The 26,507-nt window shown below is 38.0% G+C and overlaps 2 protein-coding genes and 1 long non-coding RNA gene across 3 annotated transcripts; 2 read left to right on the top strand and 1 right to left on the bottom strand.

Annotated features, from left to right (window-relative positions):
* Positions 1-13,643: 13,643 nt before the first annotated feature.
* Positions 13,644-13,916, bottom strand: LOC126601522 (uncharacterized). Its single transcript, XR_007615752.1, has 2 exons — positions 13,777-13,916; positions 13,644-13,735 (listed from the first exon to the last, which is right to left on the bottom strand). It is a non-coding gene; the product is annotated as an uncharacterized LOC126601522 (long non-coding RNA).
* On the top strand, positions 13,708-21,858 carry LOC126601492 (methionine S-methyltransferase-like). The gene is made up of 12 exons (XM_050268203.1): positions 13,708-14,143; positions 15,462-15,655; positions 15,768-15,974; positions 16,091-16,186; positions 16,424-16,612; positions 16,690-16,878; positions 16,968-17,204; positions 18,167-18,301; positions 18,752-19,072; positions 19,249-19,428; positions 20,127-21,092; positions 21,268-21,858. The coding sequence occupies exons 1-12, from the start codon at positions 13,897-13,899 to the stop codon at positions 21,541-21,543; spliced, it is 3,237 nt and encodes a 1,078-aa protein (XP_050124160.1). The 5' UTR covers positions 13,708-13,896; the 3' UTR covers positions 21,544-21,858.
* Positions 21,859-22,531: 673 nt separating this feature from the next.
* On the top strand, positions 22,532-23,497 carry LOC126601514 (22.0 kDa heat shock protein-like). Its single transcript, XM_050268242.1, has one exon. The coding sequence runs from the start codon at positions 22,699-22,701 to the stop codon at positions 23,320-23,322; it is 624 nt and encodes a 207-aa protein (XP_050124199.1). The 5' UTR covers positions 22,532-22,698; the 3' UTR covers positions 23,323-23,497.
* The last annotated feature ends 3,010 nt before the right edge of the window (positions 23,498-26,507 follow it).

The raw sequence follows: 26,507 nt of genomic DNA, 5'->3' as shown, positions 1-26,507 counted from the left end.
GATCGAGCAAGAATGTGTTGGCCCATGTTTGATACTGAGCCTGCATATTGGACGCTGAAGGCCAAAAAGTCCTGAACTTCCAGCTCATCAGACCACTTGGAAAGCATCATACTGTCTCTTGGAGTGAGAAGATTTCTAGCAACCACCGTAGCCATTGTATCGTTCTTCATCACAAAGTCCCCAACTATAAGAGGACCATTGGAAGATAAGAATGACAAATGCTAAATGTTGTCTGGAGAAGACATGTTAATATCTTCCCCGACATTCAAGTCAAGATCTCAGAAGTGCAAGAATGGAGCTTCTACATGCGGCAATTCAAGTATGCTTTGGAACGTAATGCGTGCCTCTATAAAAATCAGAAATCGAAAAGGCCTGCTTAGAAATCGAAGAAGCGTCTGCTTTCTCAAAAGTTGGGCCTACTCAGAAACCACGGGCCGATCTAAACTTGTCAGCACCTGTCACATGCAACCTCAATTTTGCGGAAATTATGGGCAACTTTGTCAAAGATTTCTGACAAAGTAGTAAACACGTGAATCTTACTGTTCAATCACCCAACGGTTGCCGACAAGAGTAAAAGAATAGTACCTCTACCGGTTATGAAAAAATTCCTATAAATGTCAACCTTCACCCTTCATAGCAAGGCAGACTTACGCAACCTTTCTTCATCTCCGAGAATGCATTCCCAACGAAGCCTCTCAAGTTACTTAATGTTCTTCATCCCCTGGAGTACCTCTGCAAACAAGTTATCAAAAGCAAAACTATTTCGTATCATGAAGGTTGAAAGCAAGAGTATTTTATATCATGTTTTCTCCCTGTCTTTTTCCTTGTCTTTGTTCTCACCTGCGAGACAATGAGAATTGCTAAGAAGCTCCCTAGCCCAGTTCAAGAATAAACCTGTGGAAAGATACTTCTTCAAAAAAAGCAAAAGTACCTCATATCATCAGAGTTGAAGGCAAAGATATCTCATGGCATGTTTTTCCTTTACCCTTGCTCTTGCCTACGGGACAAGGAGAAAGAAAGGAATCGGTCGGCGCTTGGAAAGATTGAACAAAGAAACAGACCATCACCTCTACCTCGTGTCTGCCTGCCGTGCAAAAGAAACAAGCAGAGAAGAATGTAGCCTGCATAATCAATCAACCCAGCAGAAAGAGTCTGAGTTGAATCCAAGAACTCGATAAGCTTCAACAACATATTGATGGCACCGTCGCCAAAGAGCAAAGTCTCGCCGTACAATGCCATCAAATCACCACCACCAAGGAACTCTCCTATTCCTTGCTCAGAATTCCAATCCAGTTCAAGATCAAAGCTGTGGAAAGTCAACAAGCATGACAAAATATGTGCCAATTCATTCACTATCGAAGCCAAAGATCATCTACCTTCATAACCAGATTTGCATTCCTAAACTCTACTCTTTCTTGTTTTTACTTTGCCATGCTTGTCATGTTTAATTAGTTGTGTTGTTTGCTTATTTGAGTGCAAGTCTATGTTTGAAACATTGGGGACAATGTTTGGTTTAAGTGTGGGGGGGTAAACAAGCTGTTTTGAATGATTTTCGTGGGTTTTATTCACCTATCACTTACAATGTTGTTTTTCACTGTTTTTAAGTGTTTGTAGTGTGTTTTGAAGCATTTTAGTGTGTTTTGACATAAAAATCCGAAAATTTGATAAAAATTTGAAAAATTGTTTTAAAAAAACCAGAAAGAGTTGTTTTTGTGTGTTGTTTGTGTCTTAGGATACCTTCCAACACAATGATGAGGATTTGATTTTTAATTGCATGACTGTTATGAAAGTTGTAAATATGGATGGAAGTTTGATATACCTTTGGTTTATGCTTGGTTGTCGTTGTTGTTTATGAATTCACATTTAATTACAAAGAAAAAAATTAGTTTTTGTAACATGTTTGAAGGAAAGAACTCAAATTAACGCTACAACCTTGGGAGACTTGAGCCTAAACGTTCTTTGGAGAGTTATTAATCTGTGATTTCTTGTTTTCTAAAGTCGTTGCATGATTTCATTATACTTTGCTTGGTTGCTACTTAGAAGGCGTTTCATCATTTAGTTCCAAATACTAGAACTCATGCCCATTACATTCAAAGCATGATATTGATTTGCATAACACATGAACAAGATGGAGTTGTTTAGTGAACCAAGAGCCAAAAAGCCGACCCTCTGTGCATTGTGTTTAGGTTTTAACCCGTTGAGCCTCGTTTAGCCTATGTTATTTGTTAACCCACATATTCCCTACCAAGCCTAGAATAGGACCATCCATACCCTTGTTCTTGAAGCATAGTGGAGCATAACTTAGGTGGAATTCCTTTTGATCCAAGTGATGCAGAAAAGCAAGTGTGGGGGAAGGGATTATTGTGTGTGTGTGCGCCAAAGTCTAAAAAGGGGCATGGGTAGAAAAGAAAAAGAAAAATTCGTGATTATAAAAAATTTAAAAAAATAATAAAAATTAGAAGAAAAAAAATCTAAATTTAGTGGCTGCATTCTAAAGTGAATTCTAAGTGTCAATTTCAGTACTTTGCTTGCTATTGTTTTAAGAACGGTTGTTATCCTTACCCTTCTTTGTTAGCCAATACCCTTAAGCCCCGTTACAACCCCTTAACTTCAATCTTGGGTGTTGTGTGTTTCAATATGTGGAGTTTGGAATTGATATGAGCATATGGTATCCCTGGTTCTCGCATCTAAGTAGTAGCATTCCATTCATGAGATCATATCTAAACATGCTTAATAACTCCAGAAAATGCTTTCTTTGTTACAAACATATGTGAGTGCTAGTCAACATGTTTGTATCAATCTTCTCACATATAACTAGTGTAGGGTGTGTAGTCAGAAAATCTGTGTGAAAATAGAGAGTATCTTGTAAGGAATTGAGTGAATTCTCTAAGGCATGTTACTACATTCAAACCATTGTTTTAATTGATTGATTGTGAGCCAGTAAGTGGCGACTGTGATTAAGTATGTGCTAGAGTGTAAGGATGACTAAAATCTATGTAAGTAATGATTTTTAGCATGTCATGTTCTTTGGAAATCCCTAAGACAATTGTTGGAAGGTTTAGATTATGTTTTGTTTCTTTTGTTTGTTTCATTTTGCTCGAGGACTAGCAAAAGCTAAGTGTGTGGGAATTTGATAGGAGTATATTTATGCGACTTAGTTAGCTTGTTTCTTGGCATTTATTTAGTTAGTTTCTACTTATTATAGTTATTTAAGCTATTTTTGTGTGTTTGTAGGTTCGAATGACAAAGTTGGCAAAAAAATGCATTTTGGTGCAGTTTTGGGCTGAATTGGAGTGCATGCATGTGGATCAAGTTAGATGGACATTTTTTGTGCTTAAATGAGGCTAGGAACATGCTACAAATTTGGAGAAACAAATGCAAGTTGCAAGAATGGTTGGTGCACTCATTTAACCTACCAGAATTTGAGTTGTTGGTGCACTCATTTAACTCACCTAAATTGATGGATGGTGCACTCACCTAACCTACCTAAATTGAATGGAATGTGCACTCACCTAACTCACCTAATCCATCATCTCCCTATAAATACCATCGCCATGCAAACCCATTGATCATTCACCATTCTACACATCCATTCCCTCCCATACACAATTCCAGCCATTCTCTTTTCCTTGGCGCAGCCCCATTCAACCTTTACACATCTCTTACCCCTTCATTCAGCCATAAACATCCATAGTCACTTGTGCCGCAGCAAGGTGGGGAAGAAGAAGGGCTTTTAACGTTTCAAGCTTGAGGATTGGAGCGTTTTAGGTGTACTTCGTTCTTGTTTTCAATGTCTACTTTATTATTTGTTCTTGTTTTCAATGTCTACTTTATTATTCTCTGATTTGCTGTAACTATGAGTGGCTAAACCCCTACTTAGCTAGGGGGAAGTTCGAAGCCATGAACATCCTTAAGTTATGAATTGATTTCTTCCAATTGTGATTGGATAAGTTGTGAATGCAATTCAATTAACTGTTTCTTCAAAACTGATTTTTGTATGTTGATTAAGGATGCATACTTAGTTTTCATGCATGAATTTGATGCTAGAATATAAATGAGTTTCACCTAATCATTACAAATTTATATTCATGAGTAGTGAAAGTTGCTAGTCACAATCGCGTTAATTGAATTCTTGGCAAACGTATCATGCTTTCATAATTACAAATGTCTTGTCAACACTTATGATTTTCATGGAACGTAATGATCTATGATTGTATCTCTATTATGCATTCATGTAGGGGACCTTTGGAGAATGATTTGGGTTGTCGCATGCATTCATCCAATTCAATGAGTAAAGGAAAATCTAAGGGTTAATTAGTGCATCACGGTTAATCTGGGGTGTTGAGCTTCATAGTTTATTGAAAAGCAACTGGAAATCGTTTCATAAGCAAGTGTGTCATGTGTGGAGAATGACCCTCTAACTAGTCCATCATCCATTTAATTCACCAAATTCGTCCAAAATCTGTCTAGTTCTAGTTTCTGTTTTGTTTTACTTAAAATTCATCCAAAACTCAATCCCTTTTACTTTAGTGTATCAAATTAGTTAGAATATGTCCTAGTTTGTGTCTTTAAGTGTTTTGAGTCAAGTTTAAATCAATTTTCGTCCAAATCACTTCCTAGTGTCTAGTTTGAGTCTATTTAGTTATTTTAAGTTGTTTTGAGTCATTTTAGTTAGTTTTGAGTTCTTTAAGTCTAGTTAAGTGTTTTCAAGCCTAGTTTAATGTTTTTGAGTCAGTTTAGAATAGATTAGCAATCCCTCCTAATCCCCGGTCCAGAACAATCCCTACTGATCCATACTACAATTGTCAACAAGAGGGTTTAATTTGTGTGTTAAGTTAATTTTCACATCAGATTTGATATCTGTTTTACTTCTCGCTAAAAAGCAGAATTAGCTTTTAATGAAGAATCATCAAGCCCGACCCACTAGCTCGAATGCTCCACCTGAAGCGCATGCAACTAATTCTAGCAGCCATAATCAACGGAAACCTAGTCGTGGTCGTGAAAAAAGGTGGGAAGGTCCATAGAACAAAGGCCCACCCTATGGAGGAAATTTGACCTAGAAGCGCCAACCCCTTGCCCCTAAGGCCCCAAACTTCAAGAACAAGGGAAAAATTACCATTCAATCGCCTTCCAATGAAATGGACATGTGCTACCGCTGTGGATTAAATGATCATTCCGCATATACCGAGCTACTCTCGAGGCCATTGCCAAGTATCATTCCCGTCGTGAGACTAACTTTGTGCATGTAGAACATCCCAAAGATGCTATCAAAACTTTGGAGGTTTCAAAATTTAAAGAGGCATCCGCTCCTATGGAAGAATAAAGTTTCATTTTTCTGAGACATGTTAGGGTGTTTTTATACCCCTAGTGGCCTCCCCCCCCCCCCCAAATTTTAGGTTTATGGTTTAATTTTTGGACAATTTTTCTAAGTCTTTGGAATTATTTGTTTGGATTGGTTTGTTTTGAATTATGAATTATTATTATTATGGACATTATTTCTCGAATTGATTAATTGAATGAATGGAATTATATTTATACATGTGATTGATTCAATTAATTTATTTCTAGGTATGACTAGTGAGGAAGTTAGTTGTCTGACTGATAATGCCACCATGCACATCATATTGCATGAGAAACATTATTTAACTAACTTCTTACCTAAGGATGCACCTCTGACAACCCTCTCAGGCCCATCCAACCTGATAGAAGGATACGGAAAGGCCCGTATTATGTTGTTCAATGATATTGAATTAACCATTAAAGAGACACTCTATTCTCCACGTTCCGACATAATGTTGTTGAATTTTAGAGATATTCGAGATAATCAATATCGTGTTGAAACCATTGAAGAGAATGGTTCTGAATTTCTTTGTATCACTTTTTACGAACATGGCTGAAAGCGTATTCATGAGAAGCCAGAATGTCTCCCGAGTGGGTTGTACATAACAACCATTCGAGCCATTGAGACCCATCACGTGGCCAACCCTATGGCTGGGTTCTAGAGCACTCTTATGCTTTGGTAAAATCAAATAAGACACCCCAAACGAGATATGATGCACCGTATCCTCAAAGTATCTCATGGGCATCATTTAAAATCTTATCTCAACCATCCGCTATGCAAAGCATGCTCATTGGGAAAGTTGAACATTCAACCCTCACTTACAAAGATTATACATGATCCCCCTAATTTCTTCAGATGATTCAAAGGGATATTTGTGGACCTATCCAACCAACGTGCAAACCATTTAGATACTTCATGGTGTTGGTTGATGCATCAACGTGATGGTCACATGTCTGCTTATTGTCCATACGTAATGCTGTATTTGCGAAACTCTTAGCATGAATTATTAAGCTTAGGGCCCATCACCCTAATTATCCGATCAAGTCGATTCAACTGGATAATGCTGGAGAGTTTACGTCACAAACTTTTGACGATTATTACATATCTATTGGGATTGAAGTTGAACATCTTGTACCCTATGTTCACACCCAAAGTGGTCTGACATAAGCTTTCATAAAGCGCATTCAAACGACAGCTCGAACTTTGGTTATGCGAACCAACTTACCGGTATCTACCTGGGGCCATGCAATATTGCACGCAGCCATGTTGGTCTGCCTGAGGCCGACCGTTACCCAACCTCATTCACTATTACAGTTGGCTACTGGATACAAGTATGACGTCTCGCATTTATGTGTGTTTGGGTGTGCAATCTATGTGTTAATAGAGCCATCATTACGTACCAAAATGAGTCATCAAAGAAAAATAAGAATCTATGTCGGTTATGATTCACCATCCATTATTCGTTACTTAGAACCCTTGACATGAGATCTCTTTACTGCATGTTTTAAAGATTGTCACTTCGATGAGACAGTCTTATAGAACGCCGCGAATTGTCGTGGATTACTCCCACTATGTCTCATTTAGCTCCCTGCACCCCTCAGTCTGAAACTGAAGTGTGACGTATTCTAGATCTTTAGAGCATCGCCCAAAGCATGCCAGATGTTTTTACTGATCTAGCTAAGGTGACGATATCACATATGCCTGATGTAAACGCACCTGCAAGGATAGACGTAATTAACGTACGTCGTACCACCGCCTTGAAAGGTCGGGCCATCCCCGAGGATGGGGCGGCCACACCTCCCACGTAGCCTAGTACACTGGTGGTTAACCAATCATCTGTTCCTACCCTGAAGCGTGGCATACCCCCTGATTCAAAGGATTCACAACCTCGAAAGAAGAAAACAACACAAACTAGTGAACCTAGTCTGAATCCGACCATTGATTACTTCTCTGTTCCAACATATGAGGTTATTGTAGATCACAGTGATGTCTTAAATGAGACAACCAGACCTCCCAGAATTGTGAGATTTCGGTCCATTACGCAGTTTTTTACGAGGTTTGAGATTGAAATAAGATGATTGTCAATTATGCATTCGCTTATACGGTTGCTTCTAACATCATGCTTAGCGATGACATTGAACCACGCTTCGTTGATGAATGTCGACGTAGAATAGACTAGTTAAACTAAAAATAAGCAATTCAGGTCGAACTCGATTCGCTTGCGAAACGTAAGGTGTTTACGTATGTAGCTCCTACTCCACCACATGTGATGCCCATGGGCTACAAATGGGTTTTTATAAGGAAGCGTAATGAGAGGAATGAAATAATGCGATACAAAGCACGCCTCGTAGTGCAAGGTTTCTCTCAATGCCCTGGGATTTATTACAAGGATACATATTCCCCCGTAATGGACGTCATAACGTTTTGCTACCTTATTAGTTTGGTACTTTCCGAAAAATTGAATATGCAGCTTATGGACGTGGTAACCGCGTATCTATATGGGGATCTAGATACGAAATTCTACATGAAAATTCTAAAAGGACTTCCATTGACTGGTTCAAATAGTTCTAAACCATGGAACACTATCTCGATTTGTGACAACCCATCCCTACATTTACAATTTTTTTAATTTAAAAAAAAACGTGACTTGACGAAAATGCCCTAGAGGCAAAGTTTTGAATTTCATTGACCGTCGGTTAGAGAGACATATGACTTATTCTTTTAGCGTATCCTCGTAGTACTCATCACTATGAGTGCATAGACGAAAGCCGTTTGCGAGTTCGGATTATAACGGTATAGTTACAGACATTTGAAGTCGTTTTACTAAACTTTAGTTTTTAAATTAATTAAACACCCACGTTGTGGGAATGAGGCCAATCAGGTAAGAGTTTTATAGGCCAATCAGAAATGGTATGGGACCAATCAGAAAATAAGGGGAAAAGAAGACCAATTAGGAGGAAGGAGATGCAACTAATCAGGAAGAGGGAAGAGGGAAGAAGAAGAAAAAAAAAAAACCTTCCCAGTCTTCCCGTTGGGCAGTGCACCCGCACACCCAAACCGATCAATCTCCGATGATTTTCGCTATTTTTTCCGTTAAAAATCCACCATCCACTACCTACAACTTTTTCCACAATCTCCCATCTTCCATCTCCGCCCAAGATTGAAGAGTTTTAGGTCCAAAATCGCAAAGAACATCACCGGAGCACCGGAGGTGTTCAACGGTGATTCCTCTGTTCCGGTGAGTTTCACCACCCATCACCACCCTTAATCAACTCCCCTTGGACCAAAGAATAAGACCCAACTGGTAGTAGGGGTGTTGGAACACCGTGGAAGTCGAATCGAATAACACCCACCTTAGAAATAGTTGAAATTTTTCAACAAGTGGGGGCAGCCGACCACCTGATAGGATTAAAAGCACACCACAAAGTAGCACACAAATGTCCTATTGATTTTCCTTATTAACACTAATATTTCTCAATTGTAGCATATGAAAATAAGGGTTTTTCCCGCAGAAGATTGTTTTATCTAACTACTTAAAATGTCACAAAAACTGGGTTGCTGTCACTACTAGTGACCAGCCACTGAAAAATAATTATTAGACCAACTTACACTTATCTAAAGTCTACGAAATTTTATATGCAGACACTAGACACACAAAGCTACACTCACACAAATATTTGGGATTTTTGGAGTTGATTTGCTATTTAAATTACTTCGAACAAAAACAAGACAGAAACAGATTTTAAATAGTTCACAAATTAAGAAAAACGAGTTAGGGGAATTGCTATCCACCACTAAATAATCATGCAAGCATGTTATGTTTCATTCAAATTCCTTTTATTTCCAAATGATGATGCTCAAGTTGGCTCAATGTTAGAACTCAACTTATTACTCTTTATTATGTAGTATGTTAAGAGAATGATGTTTTCAACTTAACTTAGTCCCTAACATGCAATCTGGAATGACCTGTTCATAGATTTAACAAGTATAAATCATTAAGAACAAAAAGAGTTTGAATCATCACAAGGCATCATAAGTACTAGCATTGTCTTACTTATCCTAGAAATTGGTTCACATGTTAATCGTAATTAACAAGTACTACTCTACAACATATGTAGGTCCTCATTCAACAAGGGCAGGCGCACACATATTTATAGCATTAGAATCCTAGATATGCTTACTAAGTACGCATCTGTAGAAAACACATAAAGAATTCATCACTAACATAAGTAGTGAACCAATTTTCATCCATTCATAAAAGTAATTCAAACGAAATGTCATAACAAACTTGCAATCATATTAGGGGCTTCAAAACAGCCCCTAACTACTAAAAATTTAGTTACACATAATTCTCAAATTAAACCAAAAGAAAGACATGAGTTTGAGAAGATAAAACCGAAAGAAGAGAATGCCAAGATTTCCTCATTCCTCCTTTATTGCTTTTTCGTCAGCTCCCCTTTTTTTCCCTTTTATTTTTTTGTTCTATTTTTTTCTATCCTTCCCATCCCACCTTGCCGCTGGGCACTGTTTACCTCTCCCATAACTCACCAAACTTAATAGCCATTTTATTGTCATCAAAGAGAGGAAATGGAAATACAATTTTAACTCTTTACTAGCCTCTTAGTATTTCACCTACCATAGCCTTTATGTCAATTAATCCTCCACTTAATCCTCATCTTTATTTCCATTTCCTCTGATATTTGAATAGGTTTCAGCTGACTTGTTCTTGGCTGCATCAATTTTGGCTACTAGATTTATTGGGTTTATTGCTTTCATTGCAGTTACAAACTGCTCAGCCTCTTGTGAACCTTTCAGTGTTAAAACGGCCATAACTTCTTCTAGAAAAATGATAATAACAATTTGAGAAATGCTCCAGAAAATAGACATCCGTAGCTTTCCAAGCATATAGGGTTCATTCTCTAATTCATTCTGAGTTGTTCACAACTTGCTTCCAAAGTCAGTTGATCCGCACATGCAGTTTTGACGAATTTGTTACTTAAAATCTCACTTGTGCTATTTTTCTTTGCTTTGCTTGAAAAATCGTACAAAACACAAAAACAAAGTAATTAGCTCAAAAATATAAGGAACTAACTAAGAAAAGATGAGTGAATTTGATGTAAAATACATATAAATATGAGCTTATCACCGTCACGTGGGCCGAAGCACCCCTGACCAACCTAAGCTAATTTTGATGCCTTGATTCCATATTTGACACCCGTTTTGTGAAATTTTGATGTTTTAGCATAGTTTCGTAAGTGACCACCTAGTTGGTCGTCACTTGATTATTGTATGAATTGACGATCCGACCATTGGATCGTCACCAAACTTTAATATGTTATAGTATGTAATATTTGAGGACCATAGGAACTTACATATCGGGAATCCGACGTACGGATCTTCCCGAATTGAATTTGTAAGTTCATAAAATAAAACGTCGATCGCCACTTAATTTTGGCAATTGGCGGAGATCCGACTGTTGGGCCGTTATAAAACTTTATGATGTTGTTTTAGAAGCTTATTGAAACTCTTGGGAAGTTACGAATTAGAAATCCAAGATGCAGATATTCCGGATCGAGTTACGTATGGTTATAGACCCTATTGTCGACCTTTGACCGACGGTTAACTTTTGGTCAATGAGTTTCAAATCATTTTAGAACGTCCTTAGGGTTGTGTTTTATGCAACTTACGTGTTTCTGAGACATGATTTGATAATTGTTCTAGGCGACGATCGTTCGTGACGCTTCGATAATCGTGCTAGGGAGTTGTAGCACGGACTCTAGGTGAGTGGGTCATTTCTTTTTATAAGTATACGCATACTTGCTAGTTTCTAGTTATACTTTGAAAAGAATTTACTACGTATGCTTTGCTTAGATAAAATTACATGAAGTAGCAAAATGACGGAATTTAGGAGATTATTTCTGAACCCTATAGGTTCACATGTATGCCTGAGATACCAAGATTATATTTTACAACTATGATTAATTAATGTTGCAAGAATTGTTGTGCTATTGTGAAATGCTAAAATAATCATACGGGATGAGTAGGTAAGTTACTTATCGAGACATAAACCTATCAAATATTGCAGTTTATGTCGATGACCCTAACTTATTAATGTTGCAATAGTTCGTTGTTCACATAACCATCTAAAATGTTGCAATAGTAAGTTCCTCAAATTCCGATAAGGTTCATTAAGAAGTCACATTCCACATTTGCGATCATTGCAGTTTATGTCGATGACATAAACCTTATCGGGACTCCTGGAGAGCTTGAGGAAATTGTCATTCACTTAAAATCGGAATTTAAGATGAAAGATCTTGGAAAAACTCGATATTGTCTCGGCCTAAAGATCGAGCATTGTTCAGATGGAATCCTAGTACATCAATCGAACTATACCCAAAAGGTGTTGCAACATTTTAATGAGGATAAAGCGAAACCTTCAAGTACTCCTATGGTCGTTCAGACTCTAGATGCTAAAAAAGATCAATTCCGTCCCAAGAATGATGAGAAAGAGATTTTGGAGCCAGAAGTTCCATACCTAAGTGTAATTGGTGCTTTATTGTACTTGGCTCAATGCACTAGACCCGACATCTCCTTCGCTGTTAATCTTTTGGCTAGATACAGCAACGCACCTACACGCAGACACTGAAACGATGTTAAAGACATTTTTTGCTACCTCAAAGGTTTGACGAATTTGGACTTGTTCTACACCCATGAATCCTCGAGAGAAGTTGCCACCCCCTCGGTCATTGGTTTGATTCCCCCCTTGTTGGTTACACAGATTTTGGTTATCTGTCTGACCCACATAAGGCACGTTCTCAAACAAGTTATGTCTTTACCGTTGGAGACACCTCTATATCTTGGAGGTCTACCAAGCAAACGCTAGTTGCGACTTCTTCGAACCATGCTAAGATTCTCGCCTTGCACAAAGCCTCGCGGAATGTTTTTGGTTAAGAGCAGTTATGGAATATATTCGAAGCACTAGTGGTCTTACTTCCGTCGTTGACCTTCCTATGACAATCTTTGAAGACAATGCAGCATGTATCAAACAGTTAAAGTAGGGATACATCAAGGGAGACAACACCAAGCACATAGTGCTGAAGTTCTTTTATTCTCACCAGCAACAATAACATCATAACATTGAAGTCAAGCAAATATGTTCCCAAAACAACTTGGTCGATCTCTTTACCAAGTTATTGCCCAAGTCTACTTTTTAGAAGCTCGTCCAAGGAATCGGTATGCGTAAATTGTCTGAGTTGAATTGCTTGTAGTTCTCTTATTTGAAAGTTATGTCTAACTCAAGGGGAGTATCCAGAAACATATTCACTTGATCTTAATATACTCTTTTTCCTACAATTAGGAACATTTTTCCCACTAGGTTTTTGCTACCTAACAAGGTTTTAATGAGACACCCATTCTGGGATGATCATACTCCATTGAGTTCACTACTTTCGTCTTGTTAGACGTTTGTTTTAGACATTATGCATACTTCTCACTTGTCTCCTTAATCTATGGGTTTTTACCTACCTTAGGTTTTACCATAGCAAGGTTTTGTGAGTTTTACTACCTATGCATACTTTCTTTTAAATTTGAGACTCGCATTCACCCATTATGCCGACGACTTCATCAACCGTTCTACCTCATCTGCTAAAGATCTAATGCGACGTTTTATTTGAGTATTTACACACTTAATGGAGAGTGTTGCAGTCCTATTGGATTAGGAATGTGATTATGTAAATCCTAGTGTATCTAGGAGTATCTTTGTATATTCCTTTTAGTAGTTAAATTCCTATTAGAGTTGTAATCTTATTAGGGGAAATATTTAACTTATCCTACTACTATAAATAAAGATAGGATGATACAACACATCTCATAATTACATCTCTCTCTTCTCTCTCTGTTGCCGTTGGCCCTACTCCCTCTCTATTTTAAATACAATTTAGTCAAATAGGCCTACAACAATGTTCGATTTTTCCCTAAAACAAATTATTATAAATGGAGAAACAATGTTCGATTTTTTAATACACTTAAATTTGGATGGATTTTAAAATCCTTTAAAATCTTTTTATTGACTACACCTAGATTTTAAAGGATTCTAAAATCCTTTAATTGACTACGCCTAGATTTGAATGGATTCTAAAATCCTTTAATTGACTACGCCTAGATTTGAATGGATTCTAAAATCTTTTAGAATCTTTTAATTGACTACATTAGAATTTTAAAGTTTTTTAAAATCCTTTCAAATCCGAATTTGACTACACTCCTAAGAAATTATTTTTTAAAGAAAGGAATTAATAATAAAAAGGATACGAAAAAGCAGTGAACAAACCTTCTCCTTGCTGCCTGGCTTTTTTTTTTCTTTTAACAATAAACAACCAAATTCGAAAGCCCACTCTCCTCCTCGGTCTCGCTCTTTATCTATCTTCACACATACACACACACACACTCTCTCTCTCTCTCTCTCTCTCTCTCTCTCTCTCTGCATCTACAGAAGAAGAACAAGAGAACCCTCATCACTTGGCTTGCGTGACTCATTGTGTGAGTGACAGAGTGAGTGAATGGCGAAGAACGAGGCTTCGTTGGAATCGGTGGACGACTTCTTGAAGCGGTGTCGGCAGTCGGGCGATGCCGCATACGCCGCCTTGAGATCAGTGCTGGAGCGTCTCGAGGATCCAAAAACCCGTACTCAAGCTCGGATCTTCCTCACGGACCTCCAGAACCGCTTCCCCTCCAAGGAGTCCTGCGATCAATGTTTTCGCACCTACCATTTTCAGATTGAAGACATCTTCTTCGATCAGTATGAAGGTCTCCCTCCCTCTCTCATTCAGTATCGATTCTGTTTGGTTACCGAGATAACGGAGGAAATGGAAAATTGAAGGGTTTTTCTATTAACACCCCACAATTGGATGGAAACACCCGATTATCAAAATTTTCTTCTATAATTCCAAATTTACCCTTCATTTAAACTTGCATAAAATAAAACTCCCCGATCCATCACCATTGTTCAGATCCTCGCCTTTTATTTATACTGTTTACATTTTCTCAACATATAATCATCGTTGTACTTATTTTGTTCTTTTTCTTTTGCATGATATTCATATCAATTTTCGATTTGGGAACTATACCAAGTCCAACCAGGAATTTCCAAGGAAGGATATGAATATTATCCAGAAGAAACAGTACAAAATAAGAAGTAGAGTGAAACCTGGATAATAGGATATGATTTTAATTTCAAGATCATTATCAATAGCAATTAGCTAGGAATGAACTCCTAATACACTTTCTAGAAACCTGCAGAAAAAGCTCCTTAGAAAACAGGGTACATGCAATGCTCTTATTGCCTCTCCAAAGGTTCAGATGATCCGAAGTTTCATACTTTGATAGGGTGGTTGGTTGTGAGATTTTTTTTTTTTTGGGAAGGTAGGGTGGATTTAACAAAAAGAATGGTAAAACTGGAATTATTGGGAAAAATTTTAATTGTGGGTGTATTCAACAAATTATGAGGTGTTAATAAAACAACCCAAAATTGAATTATCCAATTACTCACTGCAATTGTTTGTCTCAGTTCTTTTGACTGTCCTTTTGCTTTGTGTGCGTTTTCGTAGTGGCGAAAAACTGGTACTCTGGCATTTGGCTTCTTTTTGCTTTTACTCGTCGTTTTCTCAGTAACCAATCCTATATTCCTATTCCTTGTTTGGTTTGTTTCTGGGAAACCAAAGTCACTTTTCCTTCTCCAGCGGCGGACTTCAAATTTTCTATTTTTAATTACTGGACAACCACAATTTTTATAATATAGTCCAAGTTTTTTTTTTCGTTCATTTTCATTTGTCGATTTAATCTTAATGAGTTCTAAGTTGGCCATAAGATTACAGTATAACAGGACAGTTCTGAACAAATAAACTGTAGCATACGATGGGATATCGCAATTGAATATTGTGGTTTCCGAATGATAATCTGAAATCATGGATGGATTTACGCTTCTTGTTGGCTGTACTCCATACGGCCTGTTTCGGGCGGTCGAACGGGGGGTGGGGGCATTATAGAATCATTAATGGCCGCACAATTGTTTGCTTGCTATGGTGGTTGAATCAGCTGGTCTGAACCTGTTATTGGGCTACTACAGGTCACCAGGGTAGGAAGAAATTGACGATGATGGTTATCCCCAGTATTTTTGTTCCAGAAGACTGGTCTTTTACCTTTTTTGAAGGACTAAACAGACATTCCGATTCTATCTTCAAGGACAAGTCAGTTGCTGAGCTTGGTTGTGGAAATGGTTGGATATCCATTGCCATTGCTGAGAAGTGGTTGCCATCAAAGGTAGTTTTGGTTTTTGTTTGTCCTACTTTACCATGCATGTTATTAGTCTTTATTCTGTTCACGTTTCAACCTTTCCTGCTTCTCTGAATGATGAAGAAACTACCTTTTTCAGGTGTACGGCCTTGATATCAATCCTAGAGCAGTGAAGATGTCATGGATAAACTTGTACTTAAATGCTTTGGACGAAAAAGGTCAACCCATCTATGATGCTGAGAAGAAAAGTTTGCTGGACAGGGTAGAGTTTCATGAATCGGATCTGCTATCTTATTGTAGAGATAATGACATTCAGCTAGAACGAATTGTTGGATGCATACCTCAGGTATTGTCGACAATTACAATAAGATAAAGTTAGTTTGTCAAATGTCCCTTTTGAAGGTTCCTCATGTGAATAATCATTTGACTCCTCATTCATTTTCCTTGTTTGGGTTCTTGCAGATTCTTAACCCAAATCCAGATGCTATGTCTAAAATGATTACAGAGAATGCAAGTGAGGAATTTCTACATTCGTTGAGCAATTATTGTGCTCTTCAGGTTAGGACGGAACCTTGATAGTGTGTTATGCATTGTCTAATTTGTATCTTAAGAGGCATCCAGTGCTACATAGATATTATCATAATTAGTTTTTCTAGTTACACATGGAAACTGTTTACTAATGAAATGTACTATGGCTTTGTGACAACTGGTCAACTGATTTCTAGTAATTCCAGTTTCCGGTCATCATTAGAGACCATAATAGTATTTATATGTAAACTTTTGTTTTCTATGCAGGGTTTTCTTGAGGATCAGTTTGGCCTAGGTCTAATTGCCCGGGCAGTGGAGGAAGGAATAGCTGTCATTAAACCTATGGGGATAATGATCTTCAACATGGGGGGTCGTCCAGGACAAGCTGTTTGTAAGCACTTGTTTGAACGCCGTGGTTTCCATGTTAACAAGCTTTGGCAAACCAAAATTCTCCAGGCAAGTATACCCCTAATTATGGAAAAGAATTTATCCTTCAAACTTCTGCAGTTCTCTTGAAATGTGCATTGTTACAGGCTGCAGATACAGATATATCAGCCTTAGTTGAAATTGAAAAGAACAGTCCACACCGTTTTGAGTTCTTTATGGGGCTTTCTGGAGATCAGCCTATTTGTGCTCGTACAGCCTGGGCCTATGGAAATGCTGGTGGCCGAATCTCTCATGCTTTATCAGTATACAGCTGTCAACTTCGCCAACCAAATCAGGTGTGCACTTCATTTATTATAACAAAGTTGATGTCATTGCAGCTGAAGATAGGAAAACTAAATGGATGCTGAATTAAATAAACTGACAGGTGAAGACAATTTTTGAGTTTCTTGAAAATGGCTTCCACGATATAAGCAGTTCTTTAGACTTATCATTTGAAGATGATGCTGTGGCTGATGAGAAGATTCCCTTCCTAGCTTATCTATCCAGTGTTCTGAAAGGGGGTTCTTTTGGCACATATGAGCCACCAGCTGGAAGCAAACATTTTCGTAGTCTCATTGCTGGGTTTATGAAAACATATCACCGCATTCCACTCAAAGCTGATGTAAGATGATAACCTCTTGTACAAAACATATATCAACTTTTTCTGTGATAGATGTTATTGATTGCTCAACTAAATCATGTTAACTAAAAAGTGGTAGGAAGATCTCACAAACCTGCATGATTATCATCATCACAGAAAATAGAAAATAATAAAATGAAATGAAGAATGCCATTGAATTAGACTTATCAGGTGACAAATAGATCCCAATGTGAAAATTAGCATGAATTTACATCCTAGAAATGAAGAATGCCATTGAATTATACTTATGGTCAATATTTTCCCTATGGCTTGGAGATTACACAAGTAACAGTGATGTATCCCTTTGTTCTGTCCCCAGGTATAAATTTAATTGATTTGATAAAGTGTATGATGCATGAGGTCCTCAAGATATTAGTTATCTTGATACATAGGTTGGTTAGCCTTTCTTCCATGTTGGTTATGAGTTTCTCATCACCATTGTGAATATACTGGCTGCGTTTAGTGTCCCTAGTTGTGAATGCTCCAGAAAAATCTGATTACCCCTCTAACCAACTTTTATATGGCTCTTTGATGGATGAGAAAATATGAAATATCTAAATTAATCAAATAATCACAAGATTGGTCATAATAATTAGATAGTTTAGATATTAGATGGCCTGGTGATTTTCCTTTTCAGTTTAATTATATAAGTTCAATGATATTATGACACATATACACAGATTATCTGTGATTTGTTTTTAAAACTGTATAGTGATCCTCTCCTTGCTTTCAAAGTGATGTAGCCAAGAGTTATCTAGAAACATACTTTTACTTCTTTTAAATTAGTTTTGTAGCAAAATAAAAGAAATAAATTATACCAAAAATCAAGGAAATCTAAGTATTTTTCATTCTTAAGTGTAATCTGCAGAAGTTCATGTTTGTGCCCTTCCTGTTGTGTAGTATAAGGTGCATTCTGACTTGTTTTCTATCTTTTCTTGTACAAGAATGTGGTTGTCTTTCCTTCAAGGGCTGTCGCGATAGAAAATGCTCTTCGACTGTTCTCCCCTCGTCTTGCAATTGTTGATGAACATCTTACCCGACACCTTCCAAGGGAGTGGTTAACATCGTTAGCAATTGAGGTGTGGTATTTTGATAGTTGTGGTGCTTCTATTTTAATTTGTTCTCTATTACTTTTGTGGTTAAGTGTAATATTAACCCAAAAGTCTGCCCTTGTAACCTTATCATACAAATTTATAAGTATTTATTAGACACCAAAAGTGACAACCTGGGAAAACAATGATGATTGCAGTTTAGTGGAATAACTAAAATTTTATTGGATCCAGAGTGGGAAGTTGTAGATGCGACTGATATGGTATTCCGAGAGTTTCAGAACATTATGAGCTTTGAGGCTAAAAACTATTGAGAGGATATAGAAACATGAAGTATAGAAGGACCCAAATCTATAATTTTAGTTTCCAATAAAAGTTTAAAGTAGTCTTGCGTTAATGGGAAATGAGTTCCACAGTTCCACTTATTATCTTTATGCACTTGGGGCATTCTTCATAACTACGTTTATTTCTGAATCTTAGTGTGCAGGAACTGATAATCCTTCAGAGGATGTACTTACAGTTATTGAAGCGCCTCGCCAGTCTGACTTAATGATAGAGCTAATAAGGAAGCTGAAGCCACAGGTGGTGGTTACGGGGATTGCTGATTATGAAGCTGTTACTAATTCAGCTTTTGTGCACCTTTTAGATGTCACAAGAGAAATTGGATCTCGTTTGTTCTTGGACATATCTGATCACTTTGAGCTATCCAGCCTTCCAGGTTCCAATGGAGTCCTCAAATATATTGGAGGAACTGTGCTGCCATCCCATGCAGCAATTATATGTGGCTTGGTGAAAAATAAGGTATTGTTCTTTCAGTTTGAATTCAGAACTCCCCAACTTAACCTGGCTATCTCAGGCTTTCTATTTATCTAATTGAATACAAAGCTGTAATGTTGAGATGTCATCTTATCAATTTATCCGTAGCTTTTTTACAATGCAAAATCTTCGCATGAAGAGTAGCCAAAATTTTTTTCCAGGTTTATTCGGATCTAGAAGTAGCTTTTGTAATTTCTGAAGAGGAGGCCATCTTCAAGGCCTTGTCGAAGACCGTTGAACTACTAGAAGGGAATACTGCACCAATTAGCCAATGTTATTATGGTTGCCTTTTTCATGAACTTTTAGCTTTTCAGCTTGCTGACAGACATCCTCCTGCACAGGTAATTCAGTCGCTTTTCCTTAAAAAGGTATATTTCACTTGAGATATTTGCAGCCAAGAAAGTAATAAATATACCATTTATTTATTTTCTATGTTTAAAGTCTTCCATTTGTTTTCATTTTTTGATAACTTTCTCTAAGGCATTGTAAGTTATTATTCTGATTGGATTCGAAAATGCAAAATGTTCTTCTGCCTTTTGTTTTATGTCTATCATCTGTTATCTGCTGAAGATAGTCTGTTTTCTGTTTATGATATTAGGAAGGGAATAAGGGAATGTTTATTGTTGTTGAGCACAGTAAATGTTTGTTTGTCCTATCTAAATTCTTTGGCCCGGTAAATCTCTCTCTGAAGTGTAAAAGTGACCTTTATATAATATTTAATTTCTGACAAAAAACCTGAATATTATGTGTACATAGTGTCATAATTTGGGAACATAGTAGTTAAGACAATTCTGTGGTGTACCTGATATTTAGGATGTTGAGATTTATCACTTTACTCTTTTTCCTCCTTTAGGATGTTGAGATCTGCCACTGATTTATTTGATGTCAATTATACTTTCTAATACGAAAAAAAATTGTGGTGTGGTTTACTACCTGTTCTTGCTGTGAGAAATTTATTGAAGTCTTCAGTAAAACCACATTTTCTCTTTTCATGAAGACAAGTTTGCTTATCCAGTTGATTTTCATATATGTTCTTCAGAGAGAATCTGCATTGCCTAAATCAGCAGAGATGATCGGGTTTGCTAGTTCAGCAGTCTCAGTTCTCAATGATGCAGAGCTGTCAATTAGCGAGGCAGAGAACTGTTCCCTCATTCACATGGATGTCGATCAAAGCTTCTTGCGTGTACCCTCACCTGTCAAGGCTGCTATTTTTGAAAGTTTTGCTAGACAGAATATAGCTGAGTCAGAAATAGATATCACCACTAGCATCAAGCAATTCATCAAGAGTACTTATGGTTACCCAGTTGACAGCAGCAGTGAATTTATATATGCTGACAGCTCACTTGCTCTGTTTAACAAGCTTGTTCTTTGCTGCATTAAAGAAGGGGGTACATTGTGTTTTCCTGCTGGTGCAAATGGGAACTATGTTTCTGCTGCCAAATTTTTGAAAGCAAATATTGTAACTATACCAACTAAGCCCGCAGATGGCTTTAAACTGACAGACAAAGTGCTTCCTGGGGCACTAGAGACTGTGAGTAAGCCATGGGTATACATTTCTGGACCAACAATTAACCCAACTGGTTTGATATACAGCAACAAAGAGATTGAAATTTTGCTCTCTGCGTGTGCTAAAGTTGGGGCTAGAGTTGTGATAGATACTTCCTTCTCAGGCTTGGAATATGACTTTGCGGGTTGGGGTGGCTGGAATCTGGTGGACAGTTTGTCAAAGCTAAATACTAGTAACCCATCTTTTTGTGTCTCTCTGCTTGGGGGATTATCTTTGAAGATGTTGAGTGGAGCGCTCAAATTCGGGTTCCTTGTATTAAACCAGTCTGTTTTGGTGGATACATTTTATAGCTTTCCAGGATTGAGCAAGCCTCATAACACTGTTAAATATGCTGTTAAGAAGCTGCTGAGTCTTAGAGAGCAGAAACCGGGAGATCTGTGGGATGCTATTGCAGAACATATAAAAACTTTGAAGAGTCGATCCAAGTGCCTGAAAGAGGTGAACTCCCTCCTCTCTCCTCTCTCTCTCTCTCTCTCTCTCTCTCTCTCTCTCTCACACACACACACACACACACACATATTTCTATGTGAGTCTATATGCATTATACAATAATGTTTTAGCTTGCACTTTCTTGTTTTAACTTGCCATGTCATCCTAATTTTGTTTGTAATAGACACTGGAGAAGTGCGGGTGGGATGTAGTTGAACCGTGTGGTGGTGTTTCCATGGTGGCCAAGCCCTCGTCCTACTTGAACAAGAGTGTTAAGGTTGATGACTCGAATATCCGGGAAGTCATTCACAAGGCTACTGGCTTATGCATCAACAGTGGAGCCTGGTCTGGAATTCCTGGCTACTGTCGGTTCACCATTGCACTCGAAGAAAGTGAATTCGAGCGCGCTTTGGATTGCATTGCTAAATTTAAGGATGTAACCAAGAACGGAAGTCTATAATGTCTCGCAGATTCTTATTCTGATTTTTGCTTTTAATTGCTGGAGGTTGGAGCTGTTGTGGGACAAGCGGATGCCGATGCCGATGCTGATCCCACTATAAGTTTTATTGCAACACTACGGAAGTCAGGCTTGTATAATGTGTATTTGCCCTTTTCCATACACAATGAATGCACCAAAGTTTGAGGGAGCTCAAATGTTTTTACAATTTCGTATTTTCTTGAATACACTTCTTCCAATTCCATTCCTAATTTCCCATGATCCCGATCCTATTCATATTTGAAACAATCTCAATCAATACCATACATTAATTTTGTATATTTTTTCTTATAGCACTTTGTGTGTTTTTGTTTTCTTAGTGGCACTTTGTGTATGACGACACCTTCATATCAACTTTGTCGACTTTATAGTTTGAGGCATTTATATATATATATATATATATAGAGAGAGAGAGAGAGAGAGAGAGAGAGAGAGAGAGAGAGAGAGAGAGAGTATTATTCATGAAATATCTCTCTCATTCCCTTTCAAAAAAATTAAAGAGCTAATCTCGCTTAGTAATTTATTCTATGAAAAAAATTGAAGGTTAAGTAAGGTACAGCATGAAATACTTAAATTGCAGGCATTTTTAAGATGCTAGGGGTAAGAAATTCGGGGTGACTAAAAAGACGTGATTTACATGAAACAAGATGCATAAAATTATGACACGATTGTTTTGAATAAATCTCATCTCATTCGTAGTTAAGTCCTAGCATAAGAATACTTGGTATTAATTTAAGCAACTGTACCTTGAGTTGTTTCTTTTACCTTCTGGAACATTCGATAAACCTCGTCTTTTTTTGGTCCGTGATGTAATCTTCGATCCCAATCTCATTACTTTGCTAGATTGTTCTATATTTTTCCACAAAACACAAGAAATATCTAGAAAGATAAAACCATCATCATCTCCCTCCCTCCCTCCCTATGTCTGCATTCGCCCTATAAATAAACTCCCAACCCTCGCCCTTTCCACTTTCTCCCATCAGCGTTACAAAGTTCCAACCCACTCCTCAGTCTTGCAGATTTTCTGTAGTTTAATTAAGCACAACAAGCATCTCAGTTATTTGGCCAGTTAATAAATTTCCTGCTTCCTCACCGACCGATCACCATTCAGCATTCACCATGCATATGAAGAATAACGTGATGATGGTGGTGCAGTCAGTACTACTTGTGATGATGATGTTAGGCCTCATGGCCCCCTCCCAAACCAATGCCTTGATTCCGTACAACCCAATATCCCCCTCCTCCCTCTTGGACCACATGATGATCGATGACCCCTTCAGAACTCTCGAACAGACTCCCTTCACCGTCCCAAACCCTACTAAAGTCGCTCAAGAGGCGCTCGCTCTGGCACGTGCTGACTGGAAAGAGACGGCGACTGCACACGTGATCTCATTGGACGTCCCGGGGCTGAAGAGGGAGGACGTCAAGATAGAGGTGGAGGAGAACAGGGTGCTGAGGATCAGCGGAGAGAGGAAGGCCGACGACCGGGAAGGTGAACTGCAGGGCGACAACTACAAGTGGCACCGCGCTGAGAGGACAGACGGCAAGTTCTGGAGGCAGTTCAGACTGCCTGGGAACGCCGACTTGGATCAGATAAAGGCTCACCTGGAGGACGGGGTGCTGAAGATTACGGTGCCAAAGTTAGCGGCGGAGAAGAAGAGGCAGCCCAAGCTCATCAACATCGCCTCTTCTTCCTCGTCTGCTGATCATGGGGCGGATGTCGAACCTACAAAGGTCGCATGAAATTCAAGAAAGCAACTGAGTACATAATGTACGTTAAAGATAATTAAGTGCGCTCACTGCTATAATCAATAGGGCTATATGATGTGTCGTGTTGTAATGTTGACATGGGGATTGATTGAATCAAAATAAGTATTTGTAATATGCATGCATCATTGAACTTGATTTTATTATATTACTTACGTTTTGGTATGATATGAATTAGTGTAATAAGTTGTAGGTATCTTCTGCGTGAGAATAATGCCTTCATTTTTGGCCTTTGCCACTACCAATGTAACTACAAAAGTAATATATTATATAGGAGGATTTCAAACAAATGCAGAGGTGCCACTTGAGTACAATGCTCTAGTGATAAGAAAATGATTTTGAGTGAATTTGCTCAAACAATTGCTAAACCCCTGAATGGCTACACATGCCACCTATGCTAATTTGTCACAAAACGTTAGATTGAGCTAGTAAGTTTTTGGAACAGCGTTGATGAGAAACTTGTTGAAGAGATTGCCCTATCTAACCCTCTGTTAGGTTGGTTTTATATGAGCATTTATGCTTCTTTTTCTAATATTTAGTCATGATTTTGTCTTAAACTGTTGGGTTTAAACATTATATGTTCTGTGCAAGTTTTATAAAAAATTATAATTTGTGAAACAGAACATGGAATTTGCGGTTTATATGGAGAAAACCTGATGATTTCCATGATGTGCTTGTGAGGGATCAATCCAAATGTTTGATGCGGTGATTAATGGGTTTTGGCGGTACAAAATAAGACAGGCTTGCGCACATATCAGACAGAAAAGAGGGAGAGAAAATATTGTACGAGTAACCAAGAACTAGTAAGGAGGAAGAACTGAATATTATAGATTTGCCGTGAAAGTGTGACAGCAAATTTTTCGATGGTGTGAATTGTCTAAGTATCCTTAGACGTTGAGGTGTTGTGTGATATGTTTTGGTTGTGGTCCAATTCCTATTTTCCTAAACTTTAGGAACTATTTGGGACTTGGGTTTTAATTTCTTTTGTTTTTGGTTGGCTGCAAACTGGACCCCATACACACATCCATACCCAATCTCGTTGACCCTCTCTCTCTCCTCCCTCTCGGTTTTTCTCCATTTTCCGTACAATACGTATGGACAAACCTCAAACCAAGCAATTTCTTCACGGATCGAGGTTTTTGAAGTCATCTTTGTGTTTCTTGTGAGCTCAGGAACACATCTATACTGTTTTTAGAACGTAAAGACCTCATTTTTCCGAGAACCCAATTTTGGGTTACTATTCATGCACTCGTGATTTCAAAGTTTTTAGGAGATTTTAAGCTGCTAAGCTTTAGGACATCTTCACGAAGTTCGGAGAAGAAAAACGAAGTGATTTGGATGTCGGGAAGTTGAGTTTGGCAAGTTTCAAGTTTGCCCGGAATATCGAGGTTCCTCCAGCGAAATCTCGTGGATTTCAAGGCTTGAAAGTGGTAAGGTTTTGTTCTTCTAGTCCTAAGCTTCATTTTGGTACAAATTTCGTGAGTTTTGGTGGAAAAATGAGCAAGATATTGAAGTTTTAAAATTTCCCAGTTTCCGACGATTGCACCGGACTCCGGCGAACCAAGGAAGAAAGAGGAGAATATTCCGTCAAAGTTGACAGAATATTCTGATGCCGTCAGGTAACTTTAACGGCATATTCTGATTTTTAACGGAATATTCCCTAACGCCATTAGGGAATCCGTTTGGTGTGCTAGGCATGTGCCTGTGCGTGAGCCGCGCGTCTGGCAGTGCCTTGGCCGACGTGTGAGGGCGCGTGGGAGCTCGGAAAAATTTTCTTAAAATATGGGGATGTTTCTAAGGTTGAGTAGGTCATGGTAGTATATTTAAATACCCCATTTGAGCAATGTATGAGAAGTTATTAGCTAGTTTTGTGTATGTGCTTTAAATAACGGTTATTCAGTTATTTCACATATAGGTGAGACCTATCCTGAGGACAAGCGCCATCAATCAAGACTCGAGGGCTACGACCCTTCGACATACCAGTGAGTGGGCTTTTGGTTTTCCGCATATACTTATATACTTTAGATTTTTCCCAAAAAATGAATTTGAATGATTATACGTTTTGAAATGCCATACAAAGTATCTGCCTATTTTAATTATGTATTAGTAGTTGCATATATTTATGATTGGTGCTGTGGACGCACATGTAAGTTTATACATTAAAGGTATGAGGTTACTTCAGTTATGCAAATATGATGTGATGTGTGAGAGCTAATAAACCTGCACCCCGGTGTTAGTGCTCCCATCCAGAGTTAGGGCACATTCATTCCCTCCCGCACCATATGCTCACCTTGGATCCAAGTTAGGTGCACATGTTTGTCGTACAGACCATTATAGATGGTTCCGACTCGTAGGTGACCCGCGATCATTCGCACAGTCTTCACGTGATCGTAACACTAGAACATATTTATTTTACACCCAGTCTTGTCGTACAGACCACTTTAGGTGGTTTTGACTCGTGTGTATGATTTGATATGATTGAGATTGGTTATGTGCTATAGATTCAGCCATGCATGTTACATTAGGTGGATTGGGCTGATAAGATATCTGGCATTGATATATGTGAATTGGATTACTTATGGCATTTCATTTAGATACTTTGGTATGGTATACTTCTATGGATTTTCATCCTGAGCATGATTTATGTTATAGCATATATTATACTTTATGGTAAATTATACAGGTTTTACGGTGAGGGGTTAGAACTTTTGAGAAATGAAATGATTTTGAAAAGCTTTGTTTTTGCCCACTCACACTTTTTGTTTTGCGCCCCTCCAGGTTTTAGATAGAAGTGCTTTGGTGGATCACGAGGATTTTGTCGGTGGTTCTGGCAGAATATCAAATGTAGGATCATCCTTGGGTGTTGTTTAATCAGTACTTGTCTGCTTGACTGCATTTAGGCTTTTTATACTTTGGTTGTGTATTTCACACTTATTCTCGTACTAGCACGTTATCTTAGCTAGTACTGCTAGTAAATTGGTTTTTATTCATTCATATTTCTTTATATCTTTATTGTTTCCGTACTGTGCACATAACTACATCATATTCACGTGACGTCCAACATGCCTTGATTTAGGTCAGGGTGTGTCAATAGGGCTATTCATACACATTTTTACTTCACATCCTTGTTAATTTTTTGTCTTTATTTTCTTCAATTCATT

Source organism: Malus sylvestris, chromosome 15 (genome assembly GCF_916048215.2).
Source record: "Malus sylvestris chromosome 15, drMalSylv7.2, whole genome shotgun sequence".
Classification (NCBI taxonomy): domain Eukaryota; kingdom Viridiplantae; phylum Streptophyta; class Magnoliopsida; order Rosales; family Rosaceae; genus Malus; species Malus sylvestris.
The sequence above is the reverse complement of the archived record's forward strand: the minus strand, read 5'-3'. Positions and strand labels throughout refer to the sequence as shown.